The 16715-nt window shown below is 36.6% G+C and overlaps 1 protein-coding gene across 4 annotated transcripts in view; it reads left to right on the top strand.

The window, feature by feature from the left end:
• KIAA1328 (KIAA1328 ortholog) overlaps positions 1 to 16715 on the top strand; it is a 175793-nt gene that overhangs the window by 16991 nt on the left and 142087 nt on the right. For all 4 annotated transcript variants that reach the window (XM_074932616.1, XM_074932615.1, XM_074932618.1 and 1 more), the window contains one exon: positions 3854 to 3969. In XM_074932616.1, the coding sequence (XP_074788717.1) occupies positions 3854 to 3969 (116 nt within the window). The remainder of the gene's footprint in view (positions 1 to 3853; positions 3970 to 16715) is intronic.

Here is a 16715-nt window from a genome sequence, read left to right as displayed (position 1 = left end):
AAATACATGATTTCATTCCATGATTTCTGTGTGTGCTGGGCTCTGCATGATGCCCTTATCCTGGTTCTTTCTCCATTTTTTCCTCCCCCTGTGGCCTTGCCAGATACTGTTCTTTGTTTGGAATTTAAAATGTGTGGTTTTTGGGAACTGTCACTGAAATATTTTCATCTTTGCTAGCTAGTTGGCAGACTAATATCAGGTGAGTGTTCTCAAAAAGATAAATGTTCTCAATGAGTTAGGACTGATCAGTGAAGTTTCCAGTGTCTGTCTCTCCTTTTTGCTTATTTTGTCTTCTGTCTTGCTCAGCCACAATACATTCTTAATGTATTCAGATTTCTCTTGGTAAAAACTAAAATTTTTTTTCTAACATTTTTTAAAAATAGAAAACACTATTTTTAATTTGCCTTTTCAGCTCTTCTTTTGTTTTGTAAAGATCTGTAAGCGGCTTCAGTCAGGAAGAGTTCTTTTGAGCTTTGTCCCTAGTGTCATGTTGATGTGAGTATTATCCTGGCTCTTTCTTGTGCATGCCAGTTTTTCATTAGACAAATAAAACTTTAAGTGTTGTTGACCTGTGCAGTGCTTCAAAAATTCCACCTGGAGAGCATCAATCCTGCTTACTCAGTGGAATCAATCAGTGTCATCAGCAAACTTGTTGATCAATTCCTTTTTCAGAAAGTCAAAACTGATACTAGTATCAGCAATGGACTTGGGAGTGCAGTGTAATAATTGGAACTGGTGAATTAGGAATTAATTCGAACACTAAGGCTGATGTCCTAGGAGGGTTTTTTGTCAATATATCTGCATTATGAATTTTTCTTTTCCTACAGAGACTCCTGTAAAATAAAATTAAAATCTTTTAGATGCAACTAGGATTACATAAGCTTTGAAGTTTTGAATATAAAACAAATCTTGAACAAAGATGTTGTATATTCTGACACAAGGTGGGTGAATGTAAATTGCATGCAAGAAAATGTTTCAGACACTTAACAGCAGAAATAGTTCTACTGATTTATCATCTTTACTCTCAGCTGTCAGACCCCTATTTCATCCTGGAAACAATGGTAACGGAGCTGGACACCAGCGTGTTGCCCAACGGAAACAGTTGTGCCCTTTGTAATTGCAGTGCCTTCATTCTTTCACTGCTCTTTTCTGACCACGAGCAGATGAAAAGTGGGTGAAAATCCTTTTGAGGAGCATTATGAGCCTTCTAATATTTCTGTTTGGCATCAATGAAGTCCTTCCTAGTTCTGCTAAAAATCATTTCTTTACTGCCAGAAGGCAATGAAATAAGTATGTTAAAAAAAAAATAATCTCACTGAGCTATATATAGGATGTGACATAAATCCAGCATAATCTGATGACGTTCTTGTATTCCTTTTCTCTAACTTCCTTTTGCCACCTCCTGTGAGTAACAGTTTTGTATCTGTCGCCTGCCCTTTATGGGCTGTCTCCTGCTTTGTGATATGTAAACACGCACCACCACCTTCCTTCTGAGATCACTTACTGTTCTCAGTCATTCACTGCATAAGATATGTGGCACAATATATTTATATATCTGGGAGTATGACAGATTGCTGTGATCTGTGTTAAATACAAACAGCACGTGAATGTGATGCAGACTGCTAAAAGCAGCAAATCACAGCATCTAGAGATGGGTAAAACCTGCTAGATTTAGTCTAATTTCTCTAGTCCTCTGTTCTTTCTTACCTTACTTTATTTTCTTACACTGTTGTTTGATTTTAAAATTCTTAGGTGCCAGCATGGCCCAGTGTTTCAGTTGTCCTGAAACTTTTTCTAACGGAGCATCACTCTAGCAGCTAGTAAGCAAGCTTCCTTCCTTATTATAGTGCCCTGGAGATGATACTTGGCCTCTCTTTCCCTTCTGATCTTTTTTTTTTCTCCCTGTTCTGGTTTCTTGCCTTTCTTTCATCTACATGGTCATTGCTTCACTGTCTCTTTCTAACTGACTGGTTTTATGCTCTCTTTTAGATATCTTTTTACCCTAAGAAACAGGAAGCATTCTTGCATCTTTCCTTGTTTATGTGAAAGAAAGGTCATATAATCTGTGGTCAGTTATCTGATTGCACTAGATTCAGAGAAAACAAACTGGTGGGGTTAGATGCAAAAGCCTGGGTCTGCAGCCTGTGGCATAGGCACCATAGTTGTAACTGCTTTGGTAGCAAGGTTGTATGGTTGATAGGTTTCAAAAATTTGTTCTGCTTAACTAAGGAGTACATAGGTGTTGAGATGGAACCAGAGTTAATATAGCTGTCCCTTTTCATAGTTAATTTTCTGATGTGTGCACACACCCACTTTGACAGCCTTTGAATGGAGGCAAAGGGGCCTAGGAGTGAGTTGAACACTGCAGGGGATGGAATGGTAAATGAGACCATGGGCATATGAATAGTGGAATGTTTTTATGCTAAATCCATGTCTTTTCTTGTGTAATTTAGAAGCTTTCCAATTAGTAGTTTGTTCCAACCACTCTGATTTACAGAATTTGATTATGTTATATGTTATTTTTCTCCCTCCAGGTTTGTAGCGAAAAGGTGTGAGTTTCAGTATTATTAATTTCCAACTTGATGCAGTCTGCTCAAGCTGCTGTGGGAAGGGCTGTAGGTTGATCTTAAAGTTGGGGAATATTGCCTGTCTGTAGTTCACTCTAGGGGGGAGACCCAGTTGTGGTATTTATGGTTCTTCCACTGGAATATCAAAACAAAATTTGCCCTTTTAAGGTAAACATCATGATGTCAAATGGATGGCTCAGTCCCCGAATAGAGTTCTCTGTTAATAATGTGAGTCTGATGGGATGAGTGGAAGGTTTAGTCTAATGCCTATATATAAATTCTGTATTTTTTCCCCACTTTCCTCTTCCTATAGGATTGTTCCACTTAAAGGAAGATAAAATTGAAGTTTTCTGAAAGTTGTACTGCTTTGGTCTCCTGTCACCTGTGTTGTGGCAGCTGTTTCATCATCATAAAAGGCTGAACTTTAAGAGCCTTCAGCAACAGAAATTGCCTAAGTGCAGAGCAGTAATATTTATTAGTCTAAGCTCATTACTTAATATTTTTTTAGAGCTTTTATAGAACCATGATTTCTAAGCCATGTTTTTTAGTATAGTTACAGGATCATCTGTGCATAATGGTCGTCTTGCCTACGTGATACCAGAATAATTATTTTTACAGCCTGCTCTTGAGGTGCAGAATAAATGATCATTGTAAACCTTTCTCACATTGTCATCTTTTAATCTTGATCCAATTATTTACGCTGAGCAGCAAGATACAGGGTGCCATGGTCCAGACAGAAAGGAAGATTTACTCCTGTGGTTTGATATTTTAAAATCCCCAGAAGAGGACGAAGTGTTTTGTTTGGAGAAGACTAACGAGAAAAATGATTCCTTTCCTGGACTTAAATTTGACCAGTAAATGTGAAAGAAGGATTAGTTTATAGATCAAGAACCAGAAAAGTTTTTCAATTTCCTTCCTGTCTCAGCAGCTAAGCTCTCCCATTTGAGTTGTCGGTCTACATGCCCTAGGCTTGTAAGGATCCCGGTGCATCTTCATTATGGCTGCAGGGAATCAGATTGCACAAATCTCATTGTGGGTTGAGGTCCTTACTTAGTTGTTCCATGCTGCCCATTAATGTGCACGTACTCTAGTGAGGCCAGTGTCTTTGAAAAAATAATGTATTGCATAGTCACATGCATCTCCCAGTATAATATGATAAACATTATGAGGAACTAACATGTTTAAGGGTGGAGAGGGTGATACCCATTTACCTGTAAAGAAGAGAAGTTGGAAATCAGGCATTGTGGTTACGGACATATATATTTTATTTCTCTCATTCTTTACAGGATACGTGAAGAAAAGGAGATGACACAAGAACGTCTGCAAACTGTACAGGAGTCATTTGAAAAGAAGATCAGAGAGCTAGAAGAACAGAATGGAGTTATCATCAAGGAAGGGGAAGATATCCTTTAAAAATATGTGCAGGGGCTCACTGTCTGAAATAAAAAGTGAACTACAGAGAAATAATTGTTCTAATTTATGGCAGAGAATAAATCTGCATGTGCTGCCATTCAAAAACAATCAGAGAGATGACTTGTCAGCATGTGACACTGGTTCATTTGAGCTTAAAACTGCCATCCAGCTGTTCCTGTGATGTTGTTTTGCTATGAAATAGTTATTTGTCAACTAAAAATGACAATAAGGAATTTGTGCATTAAAATATAGTTATAGATTTATTTTTTTTACTTAATCCTGTTAGCTTGTTGTAATTGAGGTCTAAAACTTGCATGGTATTTCAGTGTTCCATGTTCATTCAGAGAAAGAAAACTTATACTGAAGGCATTTAAACCGTATATATGTACTAGGAGGTTTTGCTAGTTCAGACTTTTTTTGGTGTAGCTTTTGTTTGTTTGCTTGTTTGTTTTGTTTTTTTTTTTATATAAAGTTAGCTGATTCTCTTTTTTCTTGCAGGCTGTAACTTCCATTTTTGTTAAGCTGCATATGTTTAGTTCCAGTCCTGGAATATCACATGCAAAGACAATGTTGCAGGAATTAAATTTTTCCTTCAGTGTGCTGTGGCAGACCTTTACAAAATTCTCTTGTTCATTTCTCTTCCAAATCTTTGATATATGTGCTTTCTTGCTTAATTCTTCAGAAGGCTAATGGTTGACTATAGTGGGATATGGGAGCAACAGTGCTGCAACTACAGCGAAAGCAAATAGTATGTGATTCATCAGGAGCTGTATTTCAAGTAGGAAGAATATTAATGCTGTTTCAAAAAGCACTGATGGAACCTAGCTTACAATACTGTCTTCAGTCCTGAGTTATCCCTTGTTCAAGTAAAATGTGAAGTTAGTGACAGAAGTTGTGGAGAAGGGCTACTTAAGACGATAGGGGAGGTAGAGAACCTTTTTTCTGAGAAGGGACTAAAGTGTGTGTGTGTGTGTATAGTGATTGGCCATATAGAAGTAGGTTAAGATAGTGGTAAGGTGAATAGGGGGAGAGGTGATGCGATGCTGAGACAAAAAGAGATCTTCAAGCGGTAGGCCAGTGTTGGAACAGAAATAAAGGGAGTTAAACAGTCCACAAACTTTAACGTGAAGTTAGAGGACGTTTCTTGAAAATTAGAGCAATTGTATTTCACAGTTTAGTGCACTGGAAGGCTTAACAAAAAAGGAGCTTTTTTATGATGAGCTTGGTAGGCTTATGAAAGGAATTCAGTGATATGTTGTCTCTGTCAGCAGGGGATTGCCCTTGATGACCCAGGTCTCTTGTAGCACAGGGGCACTTACATTGTTAGAAGGAATTTGGTCTGTGTGTCCTAAATAATATACACATCAACAAGCTTAGCTGAGCATGGAACAGTTCCTGGAAAATACTAAATTTGATGTATTTAGGAGCCATCAGATGTGACTACAACTCTTTTACATTAATTTCACCGAAGCCAGTATTTTGTTGTATATTATGTCTTGTGTATTCAATCAGCTCATGAATGTGGGTGGGATGTATGTTCCTGATTAATATTTTTTAATTTATGCACATAAAGCTTTCACTAATTCATCTGAGGTTTATTTGGCTACTGGGAAGTAGGCATGCTTGCTTGGGTTTTGTTTTGTTTTTTTCCTTTACTAGAAATAGATTGCACAAGCATGAATACTTTTTCATAAGTCTGGTAGACATGGCAGAAGGTTAATGCATGCAATTTTACACTTCATAAAACTCTGTAAAATCTAGAAATCTAAACCAAGGTTATAATTTAAAACAATGTAACTTTAACCACTGCAATACTTGCCTATCATATATGAATGATTCAAGATCCTCGATGTATCTCTGACCAGTTAATTTTTAATCTTAAAACTTGTTGCAGAGACAAGAAATGGTAGAAATAATTTGCCAAAGTTGAATACAGATCCTGGAGTGTAGCAGCTTGAAATTCTTCAAGTTTTCTGAAATATAGAGAGTTCACTTGCAAATAAAATATCAGGGGTATAATGCCATCACAAAAAACCTTAAGGTTTGGTACAATCAATTTTACTTACTTTTTTTTTCCTTCTCTCACAAAGCTAATTTATTCTTTACAAAATTATTTTATCTAGCTCAGTATTTAAAATTACCCTACACTAATAAATCAGTGCTTCTGATAGAAGTACAGTTATTTGGTGAAGTGTAATTTCAGCTTTGTAAGGGTTTAATTTGAATAGCATGGGGAGTGTATTTTTTTTTTTCAGTGTTTTGTTGGTGTTTTTCTTACCAAGACTCTTGAAACAAAGATACTTCGTGTGCTTGAAACCGTACTTTAAAGCAGATTTTTATCATTTTGTTGTAGTTGATTTTTTTTTTAAGAAGCTATGTGGACCCATGCATTTAAATTCATTACTGATGAACTATGACAAAAGCTTTTGTGTGTTGAGGGTGGTATGATCTCACTGCAAAACTCTGAGTAATTTACCAGTACTGAAAAAATAGTATCTGTCTGCAGTCTAAGGTTACATTTGCTTTGGAATTGCTCAGTGCTCTCAGGGTAGGGAACGGCTACTAAAATTTTGTGCAAACTTAAATGTCAATCCTATCCTTCCATTGCAGTTGAAACTTTGAAATTTGAGTAATTCTTACTAGGGTGTACATTTAATGGAGGACAACCCTGATGAGCATGCTGTGAATCGTAAATAATCCAGCCTTTTGTCAGGGTTGCCAAATGCTTATTATCACAGAATTAAGGAAAATTGGGGATTTCAAGTTGTTGTCTGGTCTACTCCTTTTCTCTAAAGCAGTATCACTAGACCTGTCATCTTACAGTTTGGTCAAAAGTAGATATTTTGGCTTAGTTTTTCACAGGGTATTCCCACTTGACACTGACTTCTTTCAAAACAGCCTTGGTCTTAAGTGTTTCAACTAGTTCCAAAACCAGAAGAGGGTCAAATCTTACAAACTCTTGTAGCCTTTTTTCTGAAAAGTTGTAGTGCTTCTATTCTTTGGAGATGTGATGCTTAGTGGTGTAAGGTGTGTGTGCTGTGATGACATCTTTTGCTGTTCTTACTAAAATCTGCTCAACTGGGCCGAACTGGAAAATCCAGTAACAGATGCTTCCATTCTTTTGATTCTTCCACAGTGAAAGCATTTTACAGCTATGACGATGAGAAAGTGGTGGAAAAAATTAGTCTTCTGAACAGGAAGATAAAGCAGGAGTTAGAGGGGAAAACGTAAGTGGAGGCTGTACTGGGAAAGAGAATTAGAACTCGGCTGGAAGGAAAGACTTGGAAAAGGAGGTTGGTCTGGGCATGGCTGATGTGAAAGAAGCAAAGCATGTGACTGAGTTCAAAAGTATTTGGGATAAGCAGTTAGGATTAAGGAAGAGCTGGGATGGAGGCAGGTGGCCTAGGATCAGTCAAATGGTTGTGAGACCACCTGATAAAAGCAGGGATGTGTCTGTTCAGTGTATTCTGGCACCCTCCACACTTTGAAACAGAATCTGGTACTAAGGTCATGTGAGAAGGCTCACCATGTGTAATTTATCTCAGTGTCTTCCTCAGCATCCGTTCTTAGTGTTTGTCTTGTCTTTGATTCTGTATTCCCAGATCATGATGGATACATACCAGGTGAACTGTGCTTCTGGTGGCAGTCTGAATTCTGGCATTGCCTTTGGGGTGTTTGACTTGCAACTTCAATGTTCTTATTTTTTTGTTTCATTTGCATTTTTGGAATAAGGGATGAACCATGTGTACCACATTACACTCTTAGGCTACTTGTGTTGCTCCTTCTTCCACATCTGCCAGGAGCTGTTAAGAGAAAAGCTTCTGACTTTTGTTCTGTTTTTTATTTTTTTTTAATTTTATTTTGTTTCTGGCATCTTTTCAGGCACCTATTAATCTCGGTTCCAAATATGATTTAATTTAAGGAACAGGAAAATATCCTTTGTAAGATGCCCCAGTACTGTCATTATAGATGTCTTAGGAAAAAAATTATAATAATGAGATTATTAAGAAACAAATACTACTGTTATTTCAAAGCCCAAAGAAATCATGTTATGGTCTTTAGATTTATTTTTTTATCACTATTGAGGATTTTTTAATCTAAATTTGATAGTGTTTCATAAATGAAGAAACAAAAATGGCCTTAACATTTCTGTTAAGACTGATTGGGAAAGAGGAAACTTCTTAAAAAAAAAAAAAAAAAAGGTTATTGCATTCTAAGCTATGCTGAAATGAGCATTTTGAAGACAAAGAATAGGGGGTAAAGGGAAAGAGAGTTTTTCTTTTTGTAACTTTAAACTCAACAGCCCTACTGAACTGCTGTTTTGTTTTATATTTAGAATGTATCTGGATTACTTATGCTCTTTGTCGGAATTATTTTCTGACAGAACATGATCTGTTGATTTGAAGACTCAGCCAAGTTCATACAACAAATCCCATGTGACTTACTTGACTAGTCTTAAAAATGATCACAAACTCTGTTTACATATGTTCTTAATATTGTAACTTAGGACTACTTAATTAGTTGATTTTGCATGCAGTTAACATGAATATTAATTTAACTAAAACAGTTCATTTGCTGATACTGTTAGTGAGACATAGATTATTAATTTGCTGGAAGAATAATGGGCTGCTTATAAGCATTATCTGGAGTGTTTAATAAAATGCTTTTAGTTTTGCCTTAGTACTGTTCATTACATTACTTTTGCATATACTCGTAAATTAGTGCTATTTACATATTTTCTCCTTTTTCTTACTTTCTGTGTTAATGTAGAATTAATATTATCTTTCAGAAGAAAAATAGTTGCTGACATAATGCCAAAGGACAAAATGATAGAAAAGCAGGTATCAGAGTACAGAATTTACTTGTCTGTTCTGTCATAGTTTTCTATGTAAAGTTGACTATGCTCTTCTGAAAATGGGGAGAGAAATAGGCACTTCTATTTCCTTTACTTTTTTAATCTGACCCTCAAGTTGTCAGGTGAAGAAACAAAACCACAGATATTGTATAGAAAGCCTTTGTCAATGTACTTTGAGTGTGTGGTCCTTGTGTCCTTCTTAAGAGATATGCATGTGTGTACCTCTCCAGGGCTGCCGTTTGCTAAAGGACTGAACTCACAATGACATCACAGTGTCGTAGAGAAATGGGGTATGGAAATTAACAGTATAGTTAAGCATGTATTTGTGGAAGTTGGGTCCCTGACTTGTCCCACCCCAATAATATAAGGCAAGGAGAAAATTTATATATATATAGAAAAATTTTCTGTTTGCAGGCAATTTGTACCTAGTGCTTTTGAAAGTCAGGCTGTTCATTTAAAATTCAGTAACAATTTTAGAGTTTAACGTTGGCTAAGCCTAAGGGTGATTTTTGCTGTTGTTATAGTTTCTGTAGTACAGTTCCTGATAGTAGAGTTTCTGACAAGTTATGAACTGAGGGATGGGAATAGCCATCATTGCTTTTCTTTTATTTCTCAACTTGGCTTCCTCAGCTTATTGTTTTTCTCTTCCGTTTTTTCATACGTGAATGCATACTATACATGTTTTTGTATTTTTGAAGGCATGTGAGGAGAATGAAAAATTAGTATTTTTCTTCTTTCTTCCGTTTTATACAACTGCTTCACCCTTTGAAGGTGTTTCCCTTACTGTTATTATAGGTCTCCTACTAGTAAATGTTCCTAAGCAACCATTATGGTCTGTTGAATAAAAGCTGAACTTATTAAAAAGTCCCTGAATATTTATATGCTGTTCTGTAATGGCAGTATTGGCTAAATAATGTATGTATTTAAAAAATTCTTAAATGTAGACGAATCAGTCAAGGACTATTGGGTAAATAAGATATTTTGAATTTTTCATGAACTTTTAAACTAAAACAAGATGAAACATATTGTAATGTTGAGTGTTCGAATGGATCAATGACGGGAGATTTATTTAAAGCTCAGCTTTCTATGTTTAATCCTAGCTAGTGCCTTAGAGCACAAGCTAGCTCTGTTGTCCATGTTATGGAATTATCCAGAATCAACAGGTAACATCTAAATAGTCAACAGTAGCCTCTTCAGAATATGAGCTAGATAGGCTTTTTGCCCTAAAACTTCACTCTCATTGGTGCAGAACTGTGTAAGATGATGCAGTCAGTACAGAAGTATATCTGATAGATAAGAGGAGAGTTGCTTTTGTAATTTAGTGTGAAGTGTGGAATGACATTGTTCTGTGTGTGCCTGACTGAAGAGAAGACTTTCCAACCCAGCAGCTCTGGCATAGAATTTTGGAGGTCCACTGAGGTGAGGGTTGAGGGCTAGTAGCATTCTTGCATCTCTTCTGTTTCATGACGTTTTCATACTGTGGTGATCTGTTCTTTATCTCTTCTGTACTAGAGACTTGATGTTTCTGACCTGCAGTCTTACTGGCTAAAGACTTCTGCTCTGCCAGGTTGTTGATAGCCATTAGTAGGTATACGCTTCACAGACAACCTGTCTTCTAGCCCTGGAGGATGAGTGATGTCTTAAGTACAGACATGATATTATCTATACTAACTATCTGGTGTGGATCTCAGCCCATCTGAATTTAATGGGAGAGACCTGTCATTAGAAATGCAGCTTTAGCCATAGCAGTCTTGTACATCAACAACAGTTACCATGATGAAAACCCTGAAGTATGACAGGTAAAAGGTATTTCTCTGTAGAATTCAGACTGGTGAGAATTGCTCTGTCTCAGGTGCAAGGCAGATATTTCTTTTCCCAGGCACTTAAACTGACCAGACTACTTACCTGTTTGAATTTCGCCCCTGCTTTTGTGGCTGTTGCTGAAACATTTGGCTTTAGGCATGTGAGCTTTCAAAGTGATTTTTTTTTTTTGAGTTAAATTTTCCTTTATGATATTTGGCTCATTTGGAAACAAAGACAGAGATCTCTTAAAAGGAGGCACAAATGGGAAAATGAGATCATTAATTGTTGAAGCTGGTACTGTAACAAATTGACTAGAAATGTGGATTCAGAGAAATTGATGTACTTTATCCTTCCAAACTAAATGAATTCTCCATCTGCTTCAGCTTCTCAACTATAATGAGGACGTTGGGCTGACTCTGCTATTGGTTTCTCTGTCTTCCTGAACTATTTTGGAAAGTTTAAACATTTCTTGCATGATTAAATACACTTTCAATAAATCAATCTCATAATAATTGTTGTGCAGGAGAGTTCATTATTCAGTTTAGTCTTTAAATTACTGTTCTTCTTTAAAGGATTCTTCTGACGTAATCTTCTGCTAAATCCATTTGCCATGCTCTGGCTTGTAATTACTTTAGATTTGAAGAATAAAATGAATGGCTTTATTATTAATCAGTAGCAAATTTGTCTTACTGTTTTTAACCTTAGAGTGGCCTTCGCTCATGAAATAGTTCTAATGGTCTAGATAGCAAAATACTTCATACCTCTCTTTCAACAGAGATTTAGTGAAAGCAATCAGATAGTTTTGTGTTTTTTCTTCCACTGCCTCCCCATCAAACGTTTGCCACAGTGACTGTCATCGCTTGTGTGTTTGCTGCTTTATGCTGTCAGCTGCAGGCCCTCTGAAAGGCTAGTTTTTCTACCTGCTTTTAGATTGTGAATTTTCCAGGCTGGAGTAGCCTTTATTTTTCCTTTATGCTGTGGAGAGTACATTGCACTTAAACATAGCAGTAATTTAACATTAGTTATTATATTGGACACTGGCTTATATGGTCTTTGTCACTATCCGTTCGGGATGACAACTTAAATTATTTCTTTCATCCTTTCTATTGTTACAGGGTTTCATAGTCCTTATTGATGATGCTTTTGTAGTCAGATGAGTTGCAAGTCTGTGCTGTGACTTGTAATAACAGAACGCCATCTTGAAGTTTTACAGCAACTGAGGCTGGACAGATAACTGTCCTGTGTGACCCTTCTCCATCTGGCATCATTTTTTTGTCCATAGTTCTTTGTCTTGAAAGGCAGTTTAAACCCATCCTCAATTTTAAACTGCCAGTCAATGCAAACAAATATAAAAGCATTTTCAGCCTTGATAAACTTCTTAGGATCTAGTAGATGTTACGTTAGTATCTCATTTTCAGAGACTGCTTAGAAAATGAAAGTGAGTTAGTTGTAGAGTTAGACATTCAATAAATCTCAGCTTTTAATTTCTGTAGGGATTTACTGCTATAACAGCACTGTATTGGTTTTGTTTCCTCTATCAATTGTGATGTTTAACCAGGGCTAAGAATTTTTTGAGTAATCCTGATGAATTGGAGAAAACATCCAAAGAGGAAAGAATAGCGTCCTTGAAGTCTTAATTCCATTGCTCTCTGAGAGGTCATTAAAAGTGTGTTAAACTGGATGGAATTTATCCAGATACAAGAACTTCATAGAAGACTTCCATTTGTACCTTTTATCGTTAATTCTATTTGCATTATACCTCCCTGATCTAGTTTCAAGAATTGGGTTTTTCACATCTACATTTTCCAGTTCACATACTAGTGTGTATGTTTATTTAAATGCATTTTTAATTGTGAAAATGGCAAGTTTTTACTGATGGCAGTACGGTCACTTTCATTGCATATATGTAAAGAGTTTTACGTAAAGTTTAGCCCCTTCTTGGGACAAAAAATACCCCAGGGTTATAGCACAGGGAATACAGTTGTAGTAATAAAGATTATGTTGCTGATAAGTTCCCCTCAAGGCCCCATGATGGTAATACCCCTATATTTTGTCTTTAAAGAAAACTGCTGAGAGGCAATAATTTTTTTTGTATGTGTCCCATTTTCATTAATGCATGGTAATTGATGGAGTTGCAGTGACTTGTAACAGTAATGAGTTCTAAACATAAGAATGCACTCCTTTCTAATAAGTGAGCACTGCTGGGGTTTAAAAGCGTACTAAATCAGTTGCTTTAGTATGAATTTATTAGTTTTTTTCAGCATTAGCTTTAATAGTAGTTATTTACATAAGCGTACATCCCATTAACCGCCATCAGGGCTGGAAAACATGCTGAACTGTTCATATTTTCATATAATTATTGAACATAATGGTTTCATTTGCATTTCTAAACAGTGATGTTTCTGTCAGGCTTGGAAATAGTGTCTTTACGCAGTCCCTATTTCACATCCACTTATTTGACATCGTTAAATTTTATGCTAATGTGCTTCCCTAGAATATCATCAGTAGGACAGATGCTTGTGCTTTAATATACAAATCAGAGATGCTTTTCCCTCCTCCCTCCCCTGAATTGCAAAAGAAATAAAAAAGCATATCTGCACTTTTTAGATACAGTTTGTTTCATTCTAAAGAATCTGTAAGAAATGAAACTTAGCTTTCACCCCTACTAGTCACTTCCAACTGTTGTAACAGTTACCTTCTTTATGAAGGGTGGGAGACTATCCTCTACATAAAGAAGGGTCCTCTGAAATTCAGTGTAACAATGCGTTAAAATAAAGGTTGTAACCTTGAGGCATGGGGCCTTATACAGCAAGTTGCCTGTCTAAGCAGTGGTCCATGGACTGGTGTTCCTGATAGCAGAGCATTGCTGTGGAGAAGGTTCAGGGAGGGAGCAGCTTCAGTTATTAGACTTGGTGCTTGTCAGAAGTGCATTTGGAATTGTACATTGTAAGGTTTTTAGATTTACATTTAAAATAGATTTGTTTTGTAATCTTGCAGGCAGGCAGAGGTCTATGAGGCCTCACTAAGTGGAGATCGTGGTTGTTGTATGATCAGTGTTGCTTTTGATACTTGTACTGAAGTTAACAGTGGAAGCAGAACATCAAAACTGAAGAGATAGTGCCAGTAATTGCAGTTCTGAATGTGGAAATAATTGAATAAAAATAAATAAAATCACCACCTCCACCAAAACCACACTGCTTTTCTTCCATTTTAAAAGGAAATTAATATGTAACTTGTTGTTGTGTATGAAGTTTATCTTAGAGTGTCTTGCTTACAGTTGTAAGTAAAGTGCCAAAGGTAGAGCAGATGAGTGCAACTTGCACTATGCAGTGGTAATCACAGGAAAAAATCATATATCAAGACATACAGTATGTAGCTTATGAGCCAGACATGACCCGTGTGAATGAGCATGGAAACGTAGTGAATCTCCAGCTTAGTTCTATGCTTTTACTGATTTACCTTATATGGCATTGGGCAACTCTGCTGTTTTCTCTCCTACTTACCTATTTAAAATTTGGGGGAACTGCTTGCTGGCCTTTATGTGATGTGGAAGGCTAAATGCATGCATGTTGCTTAGCTATGTCATTTCACAGACACCCTCAGCCTTGAGCAATGCAAACATTGTATATCTGTGAAAATCTTAAGTAGAACCAAAAATGTTAGGGTCAAGCAAACAACTGAGAAGTGTGTCACACAGATTTGTAATTTTCATTGCATTTTCTATATAAAAATAAATGTTTAAAAAATGCCTTTCTTCTTGGGCGTGTCATAGAAGAAGGTTTGAAGGAAGAACCCAATGGAAAAGAGTACTTGGACTGAAGAGGCATATTTTATGCATAAAGGGCCACATAAGCAAACTAGAGATATACTCTGATGGGTTCTGGGCTTATGGTGTCTTTAATTATAGATGATTAACAATTTGCTAGTTGCTTTGCAGGCAAATAGAGAGACAAAAATCCCTGCTGGGAAATGCTTGCAGTCTAAGACCTCATTCTGGTGGTGTGTAGAACTATATTTTAAGTCACAAGAAGCAGCAGTATTAAAACAACAAAATTTTGCTTTGATTATCTCAGAGAAAACCATTGCCTCTTTGTAGTATTTCTGTTACAGTTTGGAGCTTGCAATAGTGCATGCATCCACTTTATAGGAAACAATTTGAAGCAAAGTACTTCTTGGTAAACCTTTTACTTAGGATTAAAATAGGATGCACCAAAGTGAGGTAGCAATTTCAGCTACGAAGTACTGGGAAATTTAAAGGGAGCACCTCTGGCATGCAGAGCATACTGTTGTACTACAGATATTCAGAGCTGACCTCTTGTCAACTTCTCATTTGAATCCTGAAAAGAAGGCTCTATGTAATTGGCAAGTATCCTTATTTTAATATGCAGCCATAAAAAGGTAAAGTATGATGATTTTTAACATCAGAAGATTAACATTTTACCTTTAAATAAAATATGATTAACTGGTACAGAATTGAAAGTAATAGAACTGAAATATTAAAACTGTGACTCTGTGGTGTCAGATTATGCATCAAGTGTGACAGTTTAAGTACTGAAGTGATTTAAAAATGATCCAGCTGAAGGATGTATATCCCAAGTATTGAGAATAAAATGGAATATAACAATCGTGGCTATCAAAACTTTCTCAAACCCTTCTGGCTGAAGGAACCAGAAAATCAGAGTAGTGTTGTTTACAGTCATTGCGTCCTGCCTGGTGCCAGTGCAGGTGCAGCGAGGGAATAGTCAGCATGCTGTGATGGCATTCTAAACTATGATTTTAAGCCTACCAGATAATCATTATGTTTAAATTTAATTGCCAGGCCAAGATTATTGCTTCTGGATTCATCTACCTCCAGCAAGGTTCAGATAGGATTGATCTAGCAATGCGTCTTTTCTTTCAGCAGTTTGCAGTCAGCCAAGCTTCTTAGTATCCCAGTACAGTTTCATTTCTGGCCAGTGTAGCAAATGTTTTGATAAATAAAACCATCTATTTGCCATCTGAAGTACTTGGCATTTTCAGATTTCCAAACAGTGACACCATTTTGAAGGTCTGTCATTTGACTTCTGCATATTTTAAGTCCTTGTTAGTAAAAATGAATTTTTTTCCCCATCTAGTAGTTCTGTAAACTCAGCTTGGAATTTGACAGTGAAGTGGCACCTTGCTGTCTGCTGAAGTCCTGTAAATGAAGTTTTTGAGTGCAATTTGGGCGTTAAGTAATCCTCCTGTAGATGTTGTTTTCAGCAGGTTTGTGCACATTAAGCTATGACACCTTGAAATTCTTTCTGAAGCATCAAGAGGAGTAGAAGAATATGGCTGAGGTTTCAAAATGCATAAACAAAAGAAGTGGTAAATAAAATGTATTGTGGTCACAGTAATTGTCAGATCCAATTTTGTTTACATCTAGCGGATAGGATACTGAAGTAACAGGGTGTGGCTTTCATGTAGTTTCTTCAGAGAGTAAAACTTCAGTAATTATATAAAAATGTGAGCAGAGCACTTAAAACAGCCTTCATAGTACATGAACTCTTCCAGTTACACTGCTCAGATGCTTGTGTGGATTTCTTCATCTTTCATTATCTTCAGAGAGAACTTTTTGGTTGCTATAAATATCGTTATTGACATTGATGAAAGATCCTTCGATGCTTTTAAAGATGTTAGTCATCATTTCTTAACAGTGCAGAGTAAGACTCGAGTGAGCACAGCTCTTGATGTTCAGCTGTCATTTCAGGTAACTGGACAAGTCCTGTGAGGCCTTACTGCTGTGTTTCAATGCAGATAACCATATTTAACCTGCCAATAAATCTCCTGAATATGTCATGTGTATAGAGCAAAATTAAAAATTAAAAATTTTTTTCTAATTATCTGCAGAGAGAAGTTATGGAAGCAAGTAATATAAACTTACCTTCAGGACAGTTTGACTGTGGAAAGAACTGCATAGTACTATCGCTCGTAATGTGAGACTAGATTTGGTTACCCTCAAAAGCCTCTTAGTTTCCTCAGAAAGCCATCTTGGTACACTGCCTTAGGTACATCTGCTGTGATGTCTGGGGATCCCTGCATCACCCGTGAATCATAGT

The sequence above is a fragment of the Athene noctua genome, chromosome Z (assembly GCF_965140245.1).
Source record: "Athene noctua chromosome Z, bAthNoc1.hap1.1, whole genome shotgun sequence".
NCBI classification, from domain to species: domain Eukaryota; kingdom Metazoa; phylum Chordata; class Aves; order Strigiformes; family Strigidae; genus Athene; species Athene noctua.
The sequence above is the reverse complement of the archived record's forward strand: the minus strand, read 5'-3'. Positions and strand labels throughout refer to the sequence as shown.